The sequence below is a fragment of the Gekko japonicus genome, unplaced genomic scaffold, assembly GCF_001447785.1.
Source record: "Gekko japonicus isolate JY-2015 unplaced genomic scaffold, Gekko_japonicus_V1.1 scaffold43, whole genome shotgun sequence".
NCBI lineage: Eukaryota > Metazoa > Chordata > Lepidosauria > Squamata > Gekkonidae > Gekko > Gekko japonicus.
In genome coordinates this window covers 1,376,781-1,398,967 of record NW_015173123.1, presented here as the reverse complement: position 1 = coordinate 1,398,967, position 22,187 = coordinate 1,376,781, and the positions used below count along the sequence as shown (strand labels likewise).

At 49.3% G+C, this 22,187-nt stretch overlaps 1 protein-coding gene across 1 annotated transcript in view; it reads right to left on the bottom strand.

The window, feature by feature from the left end:
* Positions 1–264: 264 nt before the first annotated feature.
* The window catches only part of NF1 (neurofibromin 1), a 306,134-nt gene continuing 284,211 nt past the window's right edge, over positions 265–22,187 (bottom strand). Inside the window, exons 57-58 of the mRNA XM_015421915.1 lie at positions 18,346–18,562; positions 265–710 (exon numbers count right to left, since the gene is read on the bottom strand). Of these exons, the coding sequence (XP_015277401.1) occupies positions 568–710; positions 18,346–18,562 (360 nt within the window). The 3' untranslated portion in view covers positions 265–567. The remainder of the gene's footprint in view (positions 711–18,345; positions 18,563–22,187) is intronic.

Sequence of the window (22,187 nt, the reverse complement as noted above, 5' to 3'; positions counted from 1 at the left end):
CTCTAGTTAAAATGCACAGTGTCTTGCCGCCGTGATCAGGGACCTCCTTCAGTACAGCACAGGACAGTAAAAAAAATCCACCACTAAAGAGGTTCAAATACCATGTCCACTGGTCAACAAAAACAAGGAATGGGCAAACTGGACTTTGCCAGGAACACTTTTCCTTTAAAGGAGATACTGGAGAAGACATCTTACAACATGAAAAAAAGCCTCACAGGAAAACAATCCTGTGTTCGATGCAACCACCTGTTTTCTTTGGGCTGTTCCAGCGGGTCGGGAGTTACGGACTGAAAGGGAAAAAAAGACTGAGGAACCCAAAACAGGGAAAAAAAGATGGCTGCAGTCAAGCAAAAAAGAAAACAAAATGCAAGCCAACGTTTCAAGAGCTGATCATCTGGCACCAGGGCTGACAGGTCCAGGGTTTTCCCCCCAAAATTAAGTGCAGCTTGACCACTTGGCATGGGTGGAAGGGGGGGGCTCTAGTAAGAAGCCCATGTTACGTACGTCAGTTTTGTCTGTGTTTTTTTTAGGAAAAAAAAGGATTTTTTTTTAAAAAAGGAGAAAGCTTCACACAATCTTCTTAATGCTGTGGCGCTTGAAGCTGCCGGCGCTCCTCTGCTTCTGGACTTGGCTGGCGGAACCGTGGCGAGTCCTCCCGCTGTTGGAGTGCCCTGTGGTTGGAGACAATTCCACGTTTTCCTTATCAATTCCTTAAAAAAAATAAAAGCGGGGAGTAAATGTCAAGCATAATAATTAGCATTTTTTAAAAAAGTAACACGAAAGTATTATCTTTGCCTGTTGAGAACTGGGAAGCGTCTCAGAGGTGGGAGAGCTGGAGACAAAGGAGGAAGATTCTTTTGTGCCAAGGTTATGTAGGAGGGCAAGGAAGGGGTGCTGCAGGTGAAGCAAGATGCAAAACCCCAATTTAATTAAGTTGAACAGGCAACAGATTCCAGCACGCACTGACCACCAGTCGCCAGCAGAGGGTGCCTGTTATCCATACACCACAACCACCTGAGCCGGCCTGCAGTCTGATAGCGGCGCCACCAGTGTCCAGATGTTCTCTACTGACTTGTGTCCTGATTGCAGGAGGTTACAATTCACCCAGCAGAAGAAGCAAGCAACCAAATGGTTGGCGCCTTACTTCAAATCACTTCTCACTTCTGGGACCCTGTGTGCTTTCCCCCCTTCCATCCGCAGTTTCCCTTCTCTTTCTATGGGCAAGTCCCTCTCTCCCAGGCTTTTTAAAATCTCCCCTTCCTTCTGCCTCCCCAGCTTTTGTAAAGGACTCTCTCCCAGCCTGCTCCTTCTGTGACATCAGGGCACCCCGGCCAATCAAGTGCCAGGATTGTCACTACTACCATCAAATGCTCTCCATGGATTTTAATGAATTTAACTTCTCCAAGAGACTTGCCCATCAGCTCGAATAGTCTGAAGCTTCCCTCTTCTTCTGGGGAGGGAGGAGAACAACAGATTTTTACTGCTGGAGATTAGAGGATGGCACGGGACAGACTTCCTCTGTAGCTCACTGAAAACTCTTTCTTGCAGAGGCCTGGTGAGTGGATGGTGCTTCAGTCTCAAGGGCCAAATGGTTGCCATATTTGGATCATGAACAAATCCCCATGGTGAGTGTGCGCGCATGCGTGTACCAAATTATTTGTTCCCTGCAAGGTGCAGCCTTGCTTACTGTCTTGAGCTACCTATTCTGTTTCACTAAATCAGTCTATCAATTAATACAGATGTCCTTGACAATGACCACTCTGTGAGATACATGACAACCTGGATTTTGCGCAAAATGTGCTGTGCTTAAAGTGTTAGACTGGGATCTGGGTGACCCAGGTTCGAATCCCCCTCTCTGCCATGGAAGCTCGCTGGGTGACCCAGGGCCAGGGACACACTTCAGGCCTAGCCTACCTCTCGGGGTGGGGGCCATGAGGATAAAATGCGGGCGATGAGAACAAGGCGTGCCACTTGGAGTCCCTGTTGGCAAGCGGCCCTCTCCTGACCCCAATGAGTCTACACCCTCCAGCTGGAGTAGTCAAGGGCTGAACCTTCAGCCTCAAAACCATCCTGCCAAGGGCCACCGGTGACCCCCCAAGCCCAACACAGCCTCTGCCAGTGTTATAAGGAGCTCAGAAGTGCTGGCCGTGGCCTCCCCAGACACTGAGGACAGGAGGCTTGTCTGGCGGGTAGGAGGTGAAGAGCCCTCCTGTACAGCAGTGCTCCCGAAACCGCTCCAGAGGCCACAGCATCCTCTCCCCAGCAAGGTCTGTGCAGCTGAGCCCTCACTGGGAAGCCACGGGAAGCAGAGACCCAGGGTGGCACAGGCGAGAGAGTGGCGGACCAGGACCCAGGGTCACCCGGGTTCAAACCCCCACTTCGACTGCAAAAGCTCCCCGGGTGACAGGGCCGGCCCGAGGGTTTTTTGCGCCCTAGGTGGGGCTACCTTCTGCCCCCTGTGTGTGCCCACCAATTGTGGGGTTGCCAACCTCCAGGCGGTGCCTGGAGCATAGGAAGTCCAGCTGCTCCCCTCCCCGCATTGCCCCGGGCTGCTGCAGGGCCCTCCTGAACTCTTCAAAGTGGGCTTAAAAGGGTGGGATTGGCGGGGCAGGCGCTTGGGGCTGCAAGCTCAAAGCACAGTCAGCCAGTGTGATGAACTCCTGGAAACCTCCCCCCCCATCCCTGCGCTCCTCTCTTCCTCCCCCCCCTCTTTCTTTTTTTTTTTTTGGTGTGTGGTTGGTGCCATTCACTTTCCGAGAACCAGACCCTGACTCCTCTAAGCCCCCCCTCCCCTCCATTATTTTTCCACCTCTGATCTCTGCCTGGGCTCCCTGAGCCACTCCACCTAGCTTCTTCTGGCTCCCGGACCCTGCTGCTGCTGTCGCCTTCTTCAGATGACACCGGGCTGCAGCTAAGTCCTCGCCAACTCACCCCCAACCGCCCCCCCCCCCGGGCAGAGAAGAGGGAAGGAGACCAACTTTGGCACACACCTGGAGAGGAGATTCCTGGCGCGCCTCCCCTCCCCCCGATCCAGCCAGCAAAAGTTCCCGCGGATGTGGCCTCCTCTTGCCCCCCCCCCATTAAGAAACTGCGACCGGGACTCTCGGAAGGAGGAGGGGGCCGGAGGAGGAGGAGGATGCACGGCTCCCGCGGGTGGTGGGGCTTCTGACTCCGGAGGCGGCAGCACCTGTCAGGCCAAGGCGAGGCGGCGGCAGCCAGCCCAGGACTAGAGAGCTCCTCTGCTGGGAGGCCTCACTTGGCCCGCCGTCGAGGGGGGGTGCCACTGGGTTCCAACTGCCAGAAGGCTGCCTCTAAGTCGGGGAAGGCCAGCTCCCGCTGACTGAAGCACCTCAGAAAGGTGGCCAAACCTGGAGGCTCGATGGCCATGTGGCAGGCGCTCAGGCACTGAGTCCCAAGTGGTGCTGAGCAGCTCCTGCCCATCAGATGCCTGGGCATGGAGCCGCCTGGCGCCTAGAGGACTGTGGAGGGTGCAGGGGGGGCGTTGTGGGCAGGCAGCGTGGTGGCGGCAGCGGAGGCGCGCATCCCCCCTCCCCCCCGCAACGAAAGCAGAAAGTCAGGGGAGGCAGCGGTCACCCAGTCAGGCAGAAAGATGCAGGGCCTTTGGCGAGGGCTGAGGGGTTTTGGCAGGGGGGGCGGGTCCAGTTTGGCGCCCTAAGGGCCAGCCCGCACTCTAGGCGAATGCCTAGTTTGCCTAGCAGGTGAGCCGGCCCTGCCGGGTGACCTAAGGCTGGCCTACTTCACAGGGCTGTTGTGAGAAAATGGAGGAGGGGAGAAGGATGTTCTAAAAGCTGGTCTGAATCCCAACGGGGGAGAAAAGGGGGCTATAAACAAACAAATGCTCCGCCACGCAGCCTGACAGACGTGCCAGGCATGAGAGCACCACTTAACGTGTGCATTACTGGTGTCTCCATGGCTGCAGCAGAAAATAAAAATCAAGGTGTTGAAAAAGAACTTCTTATGGTTATTCTTTCTTGACCCCAACACCTTGGCTTTCCTTTTCTGCTGCCACTGCTGGTGCGGCCTGAAGAACTTTGTCTCCATGGCTTGGCCAGATGCCTCCGGGATGCCTACGAGCAGGGCATGGAAGTGGCAGCCCTCCCCAACTGCTGGCATCCTGAACCCGGTATTCAGAGGTACACTGCCACAAATGTGGAGGTTCCATTTCACTACTAGGGCTAACAGCCGCTGTTCCGCTGACGGTCCCCAATGAGGAGAGCTTTGACTCTTGAAAATCTGGCTGCTCTCCAAGCTGTGGAGTCTTGAGAGCAAAAATTCCACTTTGTGAGCTCCTGGCATTAAAGTTGTGAGCGAGCGGTTTGGCTGCTGCATCAATTGGTTTGCTCTGGAGCCATATCCTTCCTGAGCTAAGACAGAAATGTGTGAGCCAGAGGCTAACAAACTGTGAGCTAGCTCACATGAATTCAGCTTAGAGGGAACACGGTCTCCAATCGAATCGAGCTGTTCCTCTGACACAATTCTGTGTCGTGCTTTTTAAAAGCCATCCAAGCGACAGCCTGCGGTGGGGAATTAGGTGCTGGGTCAACAAGGATTTCGCTTCTCCTGTTCTGAGCCTCTGATGTATCAGTTCCGTGGGGGACCCTGGAGTTCTACTAACATGGGAGGGAGGGAAAGGTCCCCATTTGCTTCACGCCGTAAACTGCTAGTCTCCCCCAGCCAAACTCTGCATTTCCCCGGTGGAGAAAACGCTCCTGCCAGTCCAGACTGCTTCGGTTGCCCGTTCCAGACACAGAAGCACCAGAGGCCTACGTCCAGGCCCTGCGAGAGTGGCCATTCTCTTATTTCCCACCCTCTTTCTGCATAAATGCTGAGCGGGGCGTGAGGGAGCGGGGGCAGGGATGGCCCGGAGCCATGATGCAGCACAGATCGCTCCTGGCAGCTGCACACTGGCCGGCAGCCCAGGACACCCGCCAGCCTCCAGGAGAAAGGGCTGGTGCGGCAGCGCCTTCGGGGGGCCGTGGGGGTGGCAAACAGCTACCATTCTTTGCTATCGGCCTTGTCAACTGCATGTGAGCCAAGGTTTCCCATGACCCACCTGTTGAGAAACCAGGAAAAGAGTGAGGGCCAACCACCACGTCAGCCTGTGTGCAGAGAGGATGACGAGCACATGGGGCCGCCCTGCTGCTGACTCTGTGCTTGTCTGCTCTGACCGGCAGCAGCAGCAGAAGCGTCCGCCAGCAGAGACCCAGCCGACGGAGTCCAGGCCTGACTCTGGAGCCACAGCGGCGCCTCCAGTCGCTTCTCCAGCAAGACCTTCCCACGCGTGCCCCTCTCCCCAGAGGCCATGCGCAAGGGATCATCAGGTGCTCAACAATCCTCACTGGAGCCACCCCAGGCAGGTTCACGAAAGCCACCAACCCTGGCGAATGGCAGGTAACAAGATGCACAGGGCAGACCCTACGCCTCTCGCCTCACATTACAGGGGAAACAAAGGCCATTTAAAGTGGGGCTTTGGCCATCGGGGGCGTGTGTGTGTGTGGATCACACACATAACATGTTCATTTGTCCAATGCCTTCTTTACAGTCAATCTGTATGTGATCCGCTATGTAATATTCAAAGTCTCTTAGCATCCCTGTCTCATTCGACCTCGCAGTAATCCTCCTGCAAAGCAAGTCCCCAGGGCACCCCCTTGAGATTGGGGGAACCGAGGCCTGTTCTCCCAAGCGGCGGAATGAGGTGGCGGAGTGATCTATGCAACCAGGTGGGGGACACCCTTTTTGAATGATGGCCCCATCCTTTTTAATCCCACACGGAAAGAGAGTGAGTGCGTCAGAAGAAGCCTTTGCATCCAGCCATCTCCTTGCAATGCTAGTTTCCCGCCTACATGTTCATTAAAAAGCTAGAGAAAGAGCTCAGAAACAGAGTCGGGCACACTGAAGTGCCGGAGGTGGCAGGGGGTACTCTGCCGCCTCAAAAGGTTACCGTCTCAGTCGGCTGCACTGTCGGCAAATTAAGGATTCAGCTGGGGTTTCAAAAAGAGCTGCACACTCTACTGGGCAGCAAGGCACATCAGTAGGTAACACGGGGAGGGATTAATCTGGGGTCTGCAGAAAATGGTGCTGGAGAAGACTCTTGAGAGTCCCTCGGACTGCAAGGAGATCAAATCAGTCAGTCCTAAAAGAAATCAACCCTGACTGTTCCCTGGAAGGCCAGATAATGAAACTGAAGCTCAAATACTTTGGCCACCAAATGAGAAGCGAGCACTCACTGGAGGAGAAGAAGATCCTGATGCTGGGAAAGACTGAAGGTAACAGAAGAAGGGGACGGCAAAGGATGAGATGGTTAGACAGTGGCATCGATGCAACGAACATGAAATTGAGCAAACTGGAGGATGGTGGAAGACAGGAGGGCCTGGCGTGATGTGGTCCATGGGGTCGTGAAGAGTCGACTCGACTGTTCGACCGAACAACAACTGCAGAAAAAGCCCTACAAGCCTTGGTTGGCCCCACTGCGCAGATTTTTTAATCTGCACAGTAGAACCATTATGAGAATTAGATGAATGGCAAGTAGGGACCCGCAAGGACTTGCAGTGAGCCTCAGATTTCCCCGTCCTTCCTTGAAAGCCCCCACAGGCTCTTCCTGCTTCCTCCTCTCCTTTCCACTTGCCAGCCCACCTGCCGTCCTCTACCCCCATGTTGTGCTGGGTCTTCCTCTTTTCCTGCTGCCCTCGACTTTTCCTAGCATCGCTGCCTTTCTCAGTGACGCTTGTCTTTGTATGATGTGACCAAAATATGCCAGCGTTAGTATAGTTATTTCCGCTTCTAAGGCACTGGATTCACAGCAAGTCCCGCAGGAAGGAAACACAAGCTGTGTTCCACCACTTGACCCATATCTACACAAATTAAACATGTGTGTATTTTTGCTTCTGCTAGTCATGGGTGTGTGTGGAGCAAGGTGGAGTGAAGCAAGGACCTGAAGGCCCGCCCCTGGTCACAAAAGCCCTCCTCTTCAGCCACGCCTCCTCCTGCAGCTCTGTCAGCCGTTGCCCTCGTATTTCTGCTCTAGCTGTGCAGCCGTAAAGGGTCAGAAAACTTGGAAATTGCTACCAGGTTGAGGCCAGCAGGAAAAGAAGAAGACCCAACGTGAGATGGACGGACTCAGTCAAGGAAGCCGAGCCTGCAAGACCTGAGCAAGGGTGGTAATGAGAAGAGGGCGTTCTGGAGGCCATTAATTCACGGGGATGCCCCCAGTGGGAAGTGCCTTGATGGCCTGTCTCACACACGCACACACAGTGTCCCGCTTTGGTTAGCACCACCATCCAAGATACGGGGAGGAGGGTGGGCAATAAAGTTTCAGTGCGGAGCCCCTGGATGACTGCAGAGAACGAAGTGCTCTGCTCACACCACCGCACTGGCATTCCGGCAACAGCAGAATTAATGTGCACCTGCCCTGCCCTTGAGAGGCTTCTTGGCAGCAACTGTCTTACTTAGGTGGCGGCGTTCTGCATCTGAAGAAGTCCTGCAGAGAGACCAAGGTTTTTAATGACGACAACAAAACAGAAAAAGACCAGGGAGCAGAACCAAAGGCTGATGCAACCAGACTGGCGGACCAGGAGGCTACCCAGGCAGGACAATGCAGCTCAGCATGCCAGGCGCCCTGCACCATCCTAGCCTCATGTACTGCTTGCAGAATGGCCTGGTCCTTTGTCTGCACTTGGTGCATGCTCCCAGCATCCCTGACAAGGGTTCTAGGACATGCATGCCTTTTCTTGGCATGGTAAGTTGAGCTGCTGCAACAAGGCATGCTTTGCAAGATATCAGCTGCAAAATAGGTAAGACTGCAATTTACAGAAAGGAACAAAAACCTTCACCACTTAGCCAATCATGTGGCAACACAGAAAGTCTCAGGGGCTTGGCCTTCTGCCTAGCATTTCAGTCGATCATCCACGAAGACAAAATATTCAAATTAGCAGCCTGTACACTTCCCCTGTGCTGCCACTGAGAGGCACGGAGCAGTCACGTGGCACCGGATTAAAGCAGCGCTGTTTGGGAGTGCTTTGGGGATCCTCAAAGCTACTGTTTCCCCCCCTGCTTTTAACAGTTATGCCTTTTAGACTTTTACCTTCTCTGTTTTTGCAGGGTTCGCCTACCTTCAGAGGTTAGGAGATGGGACAAATGTTTTACTAAAAATAAACATGCCATGGCTATTTACTTTCTGTCAGACCCAGTGGGGCCCGTACAACTTCATCAAGCCGCTCCAGGGCTTTAGTTCTGTGTTTTAATGAACCAGGTCATCGTCTGCACTGGACTATTTGGTTTATTTGGACAAACTGCACTGTTTTTACCTCTGCACACCACACGTCCAGTTGGATTGCTTAGCTGTGTTGGTAAGACCCTGCAGCCGTGGATGAGAGCAACTGGGATCCTCCCCCCCCCTCCAAAGAGGAGGCAGATCACAGAGCCCCCGCAGGGGGAAGAACAAGCGGCTGAGAAGAAGCCCTGATCCCGCTCGCCATTAAAACCAGCCCAGCAGTGACACACCTGATGATCTGCCAAGGAAAGAGGGACCTGCTTGCTCGACTTGGGGGGGAGGGGGGGATTCTAGTGTGACAGGCAAATTATGCACAGAGGAAGCAAGCAGTGCAGAGTTCATCAGACAAAGAGAACGGCATCCCAACCAATCCTACAAGCAGTGTTCCCTCTAAGCTGAGTTAGTGTGAGCTAGCTCACAGATTTTTAGCTTCCGGCTCACACATTTTTGTCTTAGGAAAGATGGCTCCAGGGCAAACTAATTAATGCAAGAACCAAATCGCTCACTCACACATTTAATGCCAGTAGCTCACAAGGTAGAATCTTTGCTTACAAGACTCCACAGCTTAGAGGGAGCATCGCCTACAAGCCATTCATTTGTGGCAAAAGGGTTACAATTTTGGCTTCAGGCGTGCCCAAGCCCATTTAGCAACACAGAGGTTAAAAACAGCTTGCTAATTCCAAAGTTCACAAAAGGGGGGGGGGGATTACTATTTACTATATTTTTATTTATTTTAGCCTGTACACCTAATCTTTTGCTAAAGCAGTCCTTGCCATTTTGGCCTCAATTTGTACACCCAAATGTGCAATAAAAGTCACTGGACTTCTCCTGCCGCAAGCCCTGACTGCTGAAGGCCAAGCAGTAGCCCTGGATGAGGAAGCAGAGTGAAAATGGCAGATTTAGAACAAGGCAGAGAAGCTTCAGGCAGGGAATGAAAGAGAGGATCGGTATGGATCAACATTCAGGATGGACTTGAGCAGAAAATATTTGCAGGACATGGACACCCAGACAACACAATTACCGGACCTAACAACATCAACTACAACATCTCAGGCTCATCCACGCACTCATCTTTAAACACTGTTTTTGCCATTAAATGCCAACAATGCCCTTCAGTTCTCTACATAGGACAAAAATATCAAACTCTATGCCAAAGGATAAATGGAAACAAATCTGACATCAAGAATCACAAAACCGAGAAACCTGAATGACAACATTCCAGCCTCCCAGGGCATTCAGTGGGGGACCTCAGAGTAGCTGTTTTATTGAAAAGGAATTTCAGAAACAGACTGGAATGGGAGACTGCTGAATTACAAGTTATTACAACACTCAGGACAATAGAGCCCCCAGGGCTTAATGGAGATATCAGCTTCTTATCTTACTACACATGCCAAGTCACTCAGTTCTCACTTATACCCAGAAATCAAACTTTGCTGGTCTTAAAGGTGCCACTGGACTCAAACTTAGTTTTCAAATCTGTTAACTCCTTTATTATCTGTATGCCAATTTGCTGCTATTTACATGTCTTACCAAATGTGTTATTCCAGTCTTAGCTGTATTTATTGCTCAGCTACTCATGCATGTATTACATGTATGTAATATTTGAGGAAATCTGTTTCAATGTATGTGAAGTAGTGTGCACACACTGAGTCTCTCTTCTCGCATGTACACAGGATTGAGCTTGGTTTGTCTCGGGGGTGCCTCTGGATTCTAACTTCATTCTCAGATCTCTTTTTTAACTCTTGCATTTACATGCTAATTTGCTGCCATCCATTGATCTTACCGGCCACCTGATCCAATTTCAGCTCTGCATATGCTTCTTGGCTCTGAGTGGCCCCTCCTAACGGCTGGCCCCCCTTTTTCCTTAAGGAGATTTCATTCCAATTTGTCTGAAGAAGTGTGCTTTGCATACGAAAGCTTACACTTTGAATAAAATGTTGTTGGTCTTACAGGAGGCTGAGGGTAACCCTAAGTTACTTCTCAGATCCTGCTAAGCCCATCAGCCAAGCCAGCACTGGAGCACAGCGAGACAAGCCAGGACCAGCCAAAATCAATGCCAGGATGAAGCCTCCTAACAAGGTCTATGGTTTCCTTTTCCCTTTAGTGAGGGTTAGCAGATGTCCTCCTTTTAGAGGACATGCCCTCTTTTTTGGTGCCTGTCCCCTTGTGGGCGCTTTTAAAATTTTTTTTGATGAAAACGTCCTCCTATTGGGTTGGAAGGTTAGGAATATTCCTAGTTTGTAGCAATAATCACAGCTTAAATATAGGAGTATTTAAAATGAGACTTGTCGTAGCGATCACTTCTTTGAAGTAGTCAGTCAGGAAATTTGTCCTCCTTTTGTTTTTCAAAATATGGTAACCCTACTTTAGTCACACCCAGCTCCTGCACAGCCAGGTCTTGCAAAGGGGCAGCGTTGTTAGTGTATAGTAGCAAAATAATTTTAAAATCCTTTTGTTGTCTTTTCTTATATTTCTCTAACGCTTTCCCACACTTTTCTCCTCCTTCATTTTGCTCTCTTCCTTTCATGACCTGCCATTCATCTTTCCTCACTTCAAATTTTTCTAAAACCCCCCCCCCCATTTTTTAGTCTAAACTCCTTCTCACCCATCATGGTTGACAACTTAGAACATATTTTATGATAGTATAGGGAGTATACAGCTTTGTCTGTATGAAAATTTGGGAGAGTCCTCTTTTTCTTGCTCATTTCCCTTCCCACCTGCATGTGGATGTTGTAGCCCTGCCTCCTGGGTATCCCACTAATTCGGGTAACCAGGTACGGCAACCCCCCCCCCCCCCCGTCCTGGAAAGGAATCCGTCTTATCTGGCTGAGCTGGCTCCTTGCTCAAGGGAGATCCTGTGGGGTTTCATGTCTGGCATTTTTGGTAACTCAGAGCAGCTGTTAGACTGTTGGTATCAGCCTGACAGTCTAGCCATCGATTTAATTTCTAAAAATGTTAATTCACCATGTCTGAAAACAATCTAAAGGAAAAATAATGGTACTTGACACCATGTGGCTCAGTAAACATAAACTCTTCCATCTCACTGACGAATGCCAGAATGGCTACTGGGTTAGTTTGTTGCAGCAAAACTGGAATCTTGCAGCACTTGAAATACTTAAAAAAAACACCACAAAACTTTTCTCCTAGCATCTGTTTTCATGGATTAGAGCCCACTTTGGTAGATGCATGTGAATGTCAGGCTAAAGTCTTGTTCGTCTTTAAAGTACAGCAAGGCTCCTGTTAGTCTTCTCTAATTAAGAATGGGGGGGGGGGGAGAGAAACAGAGGCAAAAATTAGCCCCTTGCAAGATAAGACCAGAGCACGGAGGGGAATCAACTCACAGAAGCCCCTCCTCATAGAAAACAGACCCCTCGCACTACGGTATTTAGCCCACACCACAAAGTGAGTAATTCACAGGGCAACCCTATGCAGAACTACACTAGTCAAAGCACTGATCGTCTGGTAATCCAAAAATGCTCAAAAATGCGTCTTCAAGGTGCACATTTCCTTGGCTGGAAGTTGCCATTGGGCCCTCAGCCTTGACTTAGAAGTGAACTCTGGATAATCCCTTGCCACAAAACACCCATGTAGTCTTCTCCCAGCTACGAGACACTTTGTGAAGAATGTGCATCTTAAGGAAGTGCTAAACAGTCATTTTTCCTGTTGGTTTTGTGTATGACCAGAAGTTCACACGGAGGTCCTTGAAAAAGTGAGTCCAGTGTGATGCATAGCAAATCTGTGTTCACTTTTGTCGTGCAGTGAGTCTCCACTCTGTGCACGTGCAGCTGGCAGGGAAACAAATGCTGAAGTGTGTGTGTGGGGGGGAACCCTCTACAAACACCTCTGGTTTTGCTCCTAGATTTATTGTGGCACAGGATAAAAGCTTCCACATCTCTGCATTTCCGATGGCTATGTAAAGGTTAAGACCACAGGCACATATTTGCTCTTCTGGGTTTCTGGGTAAGGTTTGCTTCTCCCCAGCCTCATTACGTAGACTGACAACTGCTGCTGCAATCTCCATTTTCAAGTCTGGTTTTCAAACTTGACAGCACACATTCAACCAGTGCTTCGCCGGCTGCACTGGCTCCAGGTTGAATACCAGATCAGATTCAAGGTTTTGGTACTAACCTTTAAGGCCCTAAATGGTCTGGGACCAATGTATCTATGGGTCCCGCCTCTGCTGGTATACGCTCTGGGGAGAAGAATCTCCTGGTGATCCCTGGCCCGAAAGATATCCAGCTGTTCTCAACCAGAACCAGGACCTTTTTGGACCTGGCGCCTGCCTGGTGGAACTCTCTTCCGAATGAGATCTGCACCCTGCATGGCCTGGCACAGTTCTGTAGGGCCTGTAGGACAGAGGCGTCCTGCCAGGCCTCGAGTTGAGGACAGCAACGTTTTTTCCATCGAGCCTGGCCTCCCCCGTCTCTCCTCTCCCCCCCTCATGGGGTACGGATGTAAATTGGTCTTTTAAGGGCCATCTGAAATAGTTAGAGAACTTGTTTATTGTTTTTAATTGTTTTAATCTGATTTGTAAATGTATTTATTGAATACGTTGTTCAATGCCCTGAGCCCTACACACAGGGGAGGGCGGTCTGTAAATCAAATCAATAAATAAACAACATTCGGATTTTTAATTCTGCTGTTGTTGCTTTTTTAATGCAGCTGGCCAGTTGTTGGTTTTTAATGCCTCTGGCTACTTTCATTCTGCAAAGTTAGTGATGTCTTTAGTTTCATTCTGCAAATTTAGTTTGCTTGCTTTATATTCTGCAAATTTAGTTTAAGCTTTATTTTAAATGAACTGTTTTTATGTTGTTCTGAGTTGTTCCAGAAACCAGTTTTCTGGTCGAAAGGTGGGATATAAATGCCTACATTAAATAAAAAATGTCTCATTACTCTGTGATTGCAAAACTGAGTGACAACTGACAGAAGTAAAGAAGAAGAGATTGGATGTATACCCTGCCCTTCACTACCCAAAGGTGTCTCAGAGTGGCTTACAATCTCCTCCCCCTCCCCCTCCCCTCAACAGACACCCTGTGAGGTAGGTGGGGCTGAGAGAGCTCTTTCCAGGACTGTCCTTGAGAGAACAGCTGTGCCAGAACTGTGGCTTGCCCAAGGTCATCCAGCAGCTGCAAGTGGAGGAGTGGGGAATCACACCCAGTTCTCCCAGATTAGAGACCATGCACGTTACCGCTACACCAAACTGGCTCTCACCCATGAAAAGGCCGGAGGAGAAGAAGAAGAAGAAGAAGAAGAATAAGAGATTGGATGTATACCCTGCCCTTCACTACCCAAAGGTGTCTCAGAGTGGCTTACAATCTCCTCCCCCTCCCCCTCCCCTCAACAGACACCCTGTGAGGTAGGTGGGGCTGAGAGAGCTCTGACAGAAACCACTCTTTTTCAAGAACAGCTCTTATCAGAACAATGGCTTGCCCAAGGCCATCTAGCCAGGTGCAAGTGGAGGAATGGGGAATCAAACCCGGTTCTCCCAGATCAGAGTCCGCGCACTTAACCACTACACCAAGCTGGAGATCCAAGACAGAGCCATTCACATCACTCCAACAGCATCAGGGATGGCAGCTCAGAGTATTCAGCTGCAAATCAGTTAGCTGAGCCTCCACAAACAATTCGACCCAAATGAAGTCAGTGAGGCTGACACAGAGAATATGGCTCCTGATGCCGGCACCCTTCAATGGAGCTGATGTGCACATACGCAAGACCTACATTCCAGGACCAAGCGGTCCCTCGGGCACGTGTGGCTCCCTGATGCCTCCTCAACCCAAGCAAGAAGGGGTGAGAGAAGGCTGACTGGGACAGAGTTACAGCTGCTGCCTCTTCCCCAGACGCCCCAGGGCTCTAAGGATCTAAGCTGCTCTGGTGGCCAGGGAAACAAGCCACTAAGCGCCTCTGCTAAGCAAGGGCTTCCTGCAGCTTGCCATAATTCCAGATGGGGAGCCTGTCCTAGCAAATGTAAACAGGAGCCCAGTTGTGCCTGAAAGAAGGCTAATAGTTATGTCGGTATAACGTTTGTATCTCACCGCTTGCTTCTTCGAATGCGTCCTGAGCTCTGACTCACAAAAGATTATGTGGGAATAAGTTGTTCATCTTTAAGGGGCTGTTTAGTTTTGCAGCCTTGCAGAGGGATGGGTGGGGTTTGTTCCCAGATCTCCCCCCCGGGGGGCCTGGAGGGAGGTTGCTCTTGCTCCTTGGGCCACAGGCTGACTGCCGCAAGGAGAGGAGGGGGCGGGGCCCACGGATGGAGCTCCCACTGCCCCGCTTCAGCAAGGACAGCCGCCCTTACTCTCCAGCTATCATAGCACCATCCCGTGGGAACATCTTTCAAAAGCAACGTTTGCCTTCCATCCCCTGCCAAAGCAACATGGAAAGGAAACACTACTTAACCGTGTCTCGAGTGGCAGCTATTCCGTAAGTACAATCATATGCCTCTGTGTAAGCCGCCCTGAGCCCGTTTGCGGGGAGGGTGGGGTAAAAAATGCAATAAATAAATAAATAAAAATATCTGCAGTGAGACCAGCAGACAGATTTTACACTTAAAACAAAACAAATGCGGTCAGGTTAGCAGCCCACTTGCTTCAGAGGTGTGGGCATGACAGGCCCACTCAGAGCACACAAGTGAGCGATTTCTGACTGTTTTGCCCAAGGTGCCTGGAGACGGGAGACCTCTGTGCTCTTCGTTTCAGATGCAAGGTTCTCGGCAAAAACAGAACGGAATGCTCCATCTCTCTCTGCTGCTCCCGCGACACGGCTCCTTGGCACAGGAGGACTTCCCACTTTTGCTTTGCTGCATGTGACACTCTAATGCGCTCTTGCAGAATTTGGGACTTTTTATCCAGCAAGGGCTTAGTGAAGTTCTCCTTTTATGGAGCCTTCCATATGAAAGTTTTGGCCACAAGTATAGACGGTCACTGTATAAGACATGTTCTACATTCACTGCCTTACCTGGAGACTGAGGAACCCATAATCCTCGGCACGGAGATTTTTTCTAACCGCAGACAGCAAAATAGAACTTTCAAGCTTAGATGTTTGAATTTTCTTTTTTAAAATGAAGTTCCTCTGCTGTTGTTGGCGCCTGTGAATATCTCAGTGAAGATATCTATCTATCTATCTATCTATCTATCTATCTATCTATCTATCTATCTATCTATCTATCTATCTATCTATCTATCTATCTATCTATCTATCTATCATCTGTCAGGTCCCACAGCAATCAACGGAGTACACACTTATAGAAAGGGATTACTTTATTGAAGCCATGAGTCACTTGAACAGAGGCACTGTTCAGAATAACACAAGTGCAGGATGCTGGAAAGGTTAAAGCAAATTCATAATTGTTACAGCCAATAAACCTGGTTCCCATTTGCGCCTAAAAGCATTTTACGCGCCCAAATCCTTGGGAAAGCAACGGCAACTGTGTTATCACTACAAAACGCTTTTCACAGTTTCTACTCATTAAAGTCAAAGCAAGTTTCTTCTCTCAACCACCTGTGACCTTGGAAAAGATAACGTTACAGAATAGCATGGCTGGTGTAGTCTAATAGGAATGCATTTACTATGAACTTATGCGCATCCCTAGATGAGCGGATCTAAAGGTGGGGGAAATATACATACAAGTACATTGCATGACACAGACATCAGAATGGTTATAGAAACAAGAAAGATCCTTTGGCAGCTTGCTGACACTATCTATCTATCTATCTATCTATCTATCTATCTATCTATCTATCTATCGTAAGGCAGTGAATATCTGTAGCTAAATGATTTTCGGTGGGAGGGCGCTAGGAGGACAAAAAATAAAAGTTGTGAAATAAAATAAAAACAAAATGTGCGAAGCGGATACTTGCCCAGGAAAATAGGAAGCAAAAACGAGGCTCGCTGGAAAGGTGCAAGGGGAAAGCGAGGACAATGTTTGAGAGTGATGGGATTTGACACGAGGAGAGGGAAAGGAAGGGCAAGGGAGAGGGGAAGCAGGAGCGAAGTGACATTCGCCACTGGGACAGGCACGCCAGCGGGAGGGGAATCCCAGCAGGAAGGCAAGGCCAGCAAACCACGAGCACAGCTCAGGCTGGGACACACCAGACCAGAAGGGGCAGTCTTGTGGGCACTCACTCACCCACTTGGAGCACATTGTCCAAGACACCTGTCTCCAGCAGGCGCGCTGTCACCGGGAGAGCAGTGCCGAGAGATGGGGTGAGCTGGTGGCTGGCACATCGATTTGGAGCATGGTGCTCAGCAGGCTGCCCGATGGCTCCATGCAAAGACATGTCTGCGTGCCTGGGCATGATGGGAGTTCAGAGCAAGTGCTGGCCGCCAATAGGCAGCAGTGGTGGTGGGGCATGCAGGAATTCAGGAGGGGGTGGGACCCCATACATCCCATATTAGCTACGGCCCTGGAATATCTCCATAAGAGCAACAATTTTGTCTACTTGTTTTTGGCATACTGAAGAAGAATCCTCCGAAACATATTCCTGTTTTGTTATCGTGGTTATTCCTTTGTTATCTTGGTCACCATTCCTGTCTTGGAATTGTATCTGAATGTGAATGTCCTTCTCTGTCCATTTTTCAACGGTATTAATTCCTTCTCACTGTATACTCTTTGCAAGTACTGCAATAATCACATTTAATATATTCACAGTGTTTGCAGGGGCATCATGATTTTTCTCCGATCAACATTTTGGGTTCCCCTTTATTTGTCAGAGTGAGGAGAAAGACACCCCCAGCCAAGGGCTGCCGAATAGGTTAATGCTAAATTTTCAAGATTTTACCTTTGAGTTTGTGAGATGCTCAAGCAAGCTTTGAAGAACCAGGATATCAACATTTAAAATAAATAAAAATTCGCTTCTTTTATATTTATTTAATATGTAGTTTCAAAGCTGCCTTGACAGTAATTTGACTAAAAGGCACAGTGTACACCTTTAAAACAAGTCAGCAATAAATACATCCAGACTTTCTCTGTATGTGGGGCAGGTTAGACAGCTACACACGGAGCCTTGCCACTTATTTATTCATTGATCTTTGCATCTTTTCTGCATTTCTATTATTTTCCAATGTCTTGCAAGGCATCAGAATCCTTATCACCACCCCCCTGCGAGAAGGGAAGACGCTGCGATTCCTAGGGCTGTTTGTACTTTTAGTGTTAAAAATCAGGTTCTATGCACAGAAAGGTGCCATTCTGCAAACTACATACTGTATATTATGATAGTTGAGCAAATATGCATGCATTTGCCCTATGAGGAAAAGCTGCAGGACCTGGGAATGTTTAGTCTGGAGAAGAGGAGGTTGAGGGGGGACGTGAGTGCTCTCTTGAAGGATCTGAAGGGCTGTGTCACTCAGAGGAGGGCAGGGAGCCATTCCTGTTGGCAGCAGAGGACAGGGCTCCCAAGAACGGATTTAAATTAAGGGCGGGAAGGTTCCGGCTGGATTTAGGAAAACCTTTTTGACAGTCAGAGTTGTGCCAGAGTGGATGGAATCAGGGAGGTGGTGAGCTCCCCCTTCCTGGCAGTCTTTGAGCAGTGGCTGGACAAACATTGGTCAGGGATGCTCTAGGCTGATCCTGCACTGAGCAGGGGGTTGGGCTTGATGGCCTGGACGGCCCCTTCCAGCTCTGTGATTCTAGGATTCATTTGTGGAAAGACATGTAGGTTTGTCAAATCCAATTTCTGCAGCCAGTGCCAAATTCTGCACCTGTACAGCATCCACCCTGGCTGGACTGTGACAAGGTTATGAACTGGGGCAAAATGAGACCAACTGAAAGTCACAGAGCTAAGCTAGAGCAATGAGAAGGAGCAGTTACTACTGGTTCACTTACCTTCCCACAGAGCAGGAGGGACAGGCTTAGCAAAAGGGAGCAACATACGCAGGCACTTGGACCCCTTTAGGGACTGATCTCATGAGGGCATCTTGTCCAACAGCCTCCCAAAAACAACCAGAGCAGCATCGCTCCCAGTGCCAGAGGAGACCTGCAAGTCTGCAGTCCCCATAAAGAAGTTTCAGCGGCTCCACCCTTGACATGAGCCCATGGAAAGTAATGGCAGACTGACCTGGGGAATGCTGGGAAGTGGCAAGTGAAGTCATGGAATTAGAGAGATTAAGGTTCGCAGTAATGCTGAGCTGACTCTGCACAGCAGGCGGGTATGGAGACGTTGGCGTCAGCAGGGACTCCTTGCTGCTTTCCTCGTCAATGCCGGGCAAGTACGTGTCAATCAAGGCATCAAGGAACTTCACTATCAGCTCTGCGTAGTCTGGGATTTGTGTTTGCTAGAAAATGAGAAACAGGTCAGTCCTTCAACTTCTTTAACAGACCAGTATCCAACTTTTCCATCCACCAGGACTTGCAGCTTCCTCCCAAGGGACATCCTCCTATAAACGGGCATATATGAGCAGTCTTAAGTGCGGGTTCAATTATGGATGGATTATTTTAGTACTCTTCCTGTCGGGAACGTGTGTAGCACAGGGGTATAAAGAATAAGCTGCGATCTGGGAGGCTTCCAGTTCAAATATTATTTCAGCAATCCGAGACGAGCCTCTCAGCCTCATTCCTCTTCCAAACAAGAACAGTGGCCAACCTTAAAGGGCCTTTATAAGAGCTGCTGTGCTGATCTACACAGAGTGCCTTGCACTCTGGAAGCCCTATATGAATGCTCAGTGCTCCTACTGGGATGGTGCTGGTTAATGTCCTTTTTAAAAAACGAGGCTGGCTTGCTTTGATTGTGGCGGGTAACTGGAGGCTGATGCTGGCAGCTGGCTTTTAAAATGGTACATAGCAATTTTCCTTTTGCAATGTTTCCAAATTTGCTGCAATGTGCCCTGCAGATCTGATCCAGGACAGAACATAAATGCTAAAACAAAACGAGGACATGCTAAAAAAGAGAAACACAACACAGCTCTGAACACCTATAAATGCATAAAGATAGAATAAAGCAAACCCACCATCAGCAAAGGTTATGGGGGACAACAGCTAACTGGCAGCCTTCCCCAAACCTGTGTCTTGCCATAGGAGAACCAGCAGGATCGGAACGGCAGGCTCCAGTCGGTATTCTGAGCCAGGTGCCGCTCCCGAATACTCATTAAAGGCAGCCCCAGGGCATTACAGTCACCTGAACCAAGCCTTGAGAAACGGTGCTTCGGGTTCTTTTCTGCCTACAAGTTCTCAGTGTGGGTGAGATGTATTCAAAGTGGAGACGCCAGAGATTGAAACAAGGTTGCACTTACCTGTAACTGTTGTTCATCGAGTGGTCTTCTGTGCAGTCCCACATGGGGGACTGCGCAGTCGCAGGCCAGCCACGGAAAAGATTTGCAAGCTTTCTAACAGACTAGGAGCCCTCCTCCTCCCTCTGGTGCTTTCCCGCCAAAACGCTCACATGACCAGGAGGAGGGGCGCTACTCCCTCAGTTCTCTCCATGCCGCCGCTAGAGACCCCTAGAAAACCAAAGCCCCAGAGAGTTCACAGTGGGGCAGGAGGGAGGGATGTGTGCCTGCACAGAAGACCACTCGATGAACAACAGTTACAGGTAAGTGCAACCTTGTTTTCATCATCGTGGCTTCTGTGCAGTCCCACATGGGAAGATTAGCAAGATCACTGAGTGAAGGAGGTGGGCATGAAGCTCTCAGAAGGAGACCACCGAGGACCACTTTTATCAACGGTTGTTTAGCAGCACAAACTGACCTTCACCCAGAACGCTCCTGTACCAGAGCAGTAAGCTCTGTGCAAGTCTTCCCACCAAAATACATGTGGGAATGTGGTAAAGAAAAAAGAGCACTCTCTTGAAAACAGCCATCATACATAGAGCGGTAATGAAGGGGTGTGCACTCAAAAACAGTGTGATAGCGTCAACCGACCCACAAGGATGGGTTGTGTGAGGATGCTGACCATGAGGAGTGAGAGACAACCCTTGGTAGGGGATTCCAGCAGGACATCGTACCTTTTGAAATTTCACATATGGAGAGAGTATAAGTTAGAACCCTGTCATAAATGAAGCACCATGTAAGTGTCAAAAATAAAACAAGGGGTTATACTCCTCTTTTGTAGCATGCTTAATAATCCAACAAGGAAAAGATCAGAGAGGGTTTTTTTGTTGTTGTTGTTTTCTTTTTCAAATGAGTTGCCAAAACCATTCAACAGCACAAGAAGCAGGGTCCAAACCTTGCTGCAGTTCCTATAAAGACTCTCCTCCCCACTTAGAGGTGCAAGGTCTGGTACTACAAGAGTGGTGTTTGCCACTCAGAAATACGGGAGGCTACTTCTACAGTGCAGGAAAGCATATTAATTTGTCAGCAGAAGTGAGAATAAGTAGATCTGCAGGATGGTAACGAAGGCAGTGAAAAGAGGTGTGATGTGGCTAAAGAAAGGATGGACACAATGTGCCACAAGGAAAAAAAACGTGTGTAGTCTGCAGAGCAATCTGTGCAGCAATATAGGCGGGGGGGGGAGCATAAAACAGGTTGTCTTTGTCAGGGATTAGACGTGCATTCCTCAACAACAAGGTTATTGTCAGGAATGAAGCATAAAGGCCAGGGCCTGGAATGTCATTTTGTGGGGCCATGCTAAGTTGCCCAGACCTCCAATCAGAATACCAGGGAACTGGTGTCTGCTAATCAGTTAAAACTTTATTACAGTGCATCCTTAACTCTGTGGAGCATTTGCACTAAAACCAGAGACAAAGTAAATATGCCCATCATGTCAAGGTAAAGTACTGTCGAGACAATTAATATTGCAGAACATCAGGAGTTACTGGGAAAGGTTCCCACATATAGCGAAGGAGCCATCAGAGATGGCACTACTTCTAGAAGATACTTCTAGACAAAAGAAATGCTGTGAGAGAAAGGACTGTGCCGAGACCACATGCCTGATGCATAGCAGGTCTGTCTGAGGGCTACGGCTTTTTCGGTGGCGTCTCCACTCTGGTGGAATGAGCTCCCGGAGGAGATCAGGGCCCTGTGGGACCTGTTACAGTTCCGCAGGGCTTGTAAAACGGAGCTCTTCCGCCAGGCCTTTGGAGCCACCACCACCAATCTTAGTAAAACAAGGGCGGGGAATTCATTCAGGTTGCTTTGAAAAGGATCAATAAGACCTGTCAAAGTGGCAGGGAAAATTTAATATAGAAGCTGCACATAGGCCTCAGTAATCTCTGTGCACATTGAGAGGCAGCTAAGTATAAACCCTGTGAAAGGGAACATTGGAATTCTACCATTGGAAGCTTCCCTCTTCAACAAGAGGGGTACTATCTTGCAGGAACAGTACAGCGGTCAAGACACAGAACCGCCCAGCACTGGATCTGGGCCTATCATAGGCTTCTCTTCAGGTGCTGCACTGAAGACATAAGAACAATTTGAGATCACATCATCTTTCCAGTCCAAGGGGGGGGATGTAACAGAGCACCTCAAATCTGCCTTATAGTGGATCGGACCATTGGTTCAAGGTCAGTACTGTCCACTCAGACTGCCAGCAGCTCTCTAAAGTGTGAGGCAGAGGAAGATCTTTCTCATCACCTACTGCCAGACCATTAACTGAATGGCCAGAATGGACCTTCAGCTTGCCAAGCAGACGTTCTTCCACTGAGCCATAGATCCTCCCCATTTATCACTAAATGGAATGATATAATCAATTGGAGACCGGTAGCCCTCGTATAGAGGAGAGGATGGCAAACTGTTGGATCTAAGTCCACCAAGTGACATAGGTGCACACAGAATTGCAGGAAGCCTGGTGGACAAAACAGCAGAGATGAAAGGATCTTGATCACCAGAGACTTTGTCAGTAGGAGATGCCAAGGATGGAACTTGGCCTCTTGTACATGGACAAAAGATTTGCGTTAAGTGAAGGCGAGAAAGAAACGTGACTCAGGGATCCGATAAGAAGCCTGTTATCGCCCCCAGAATGTTGTCT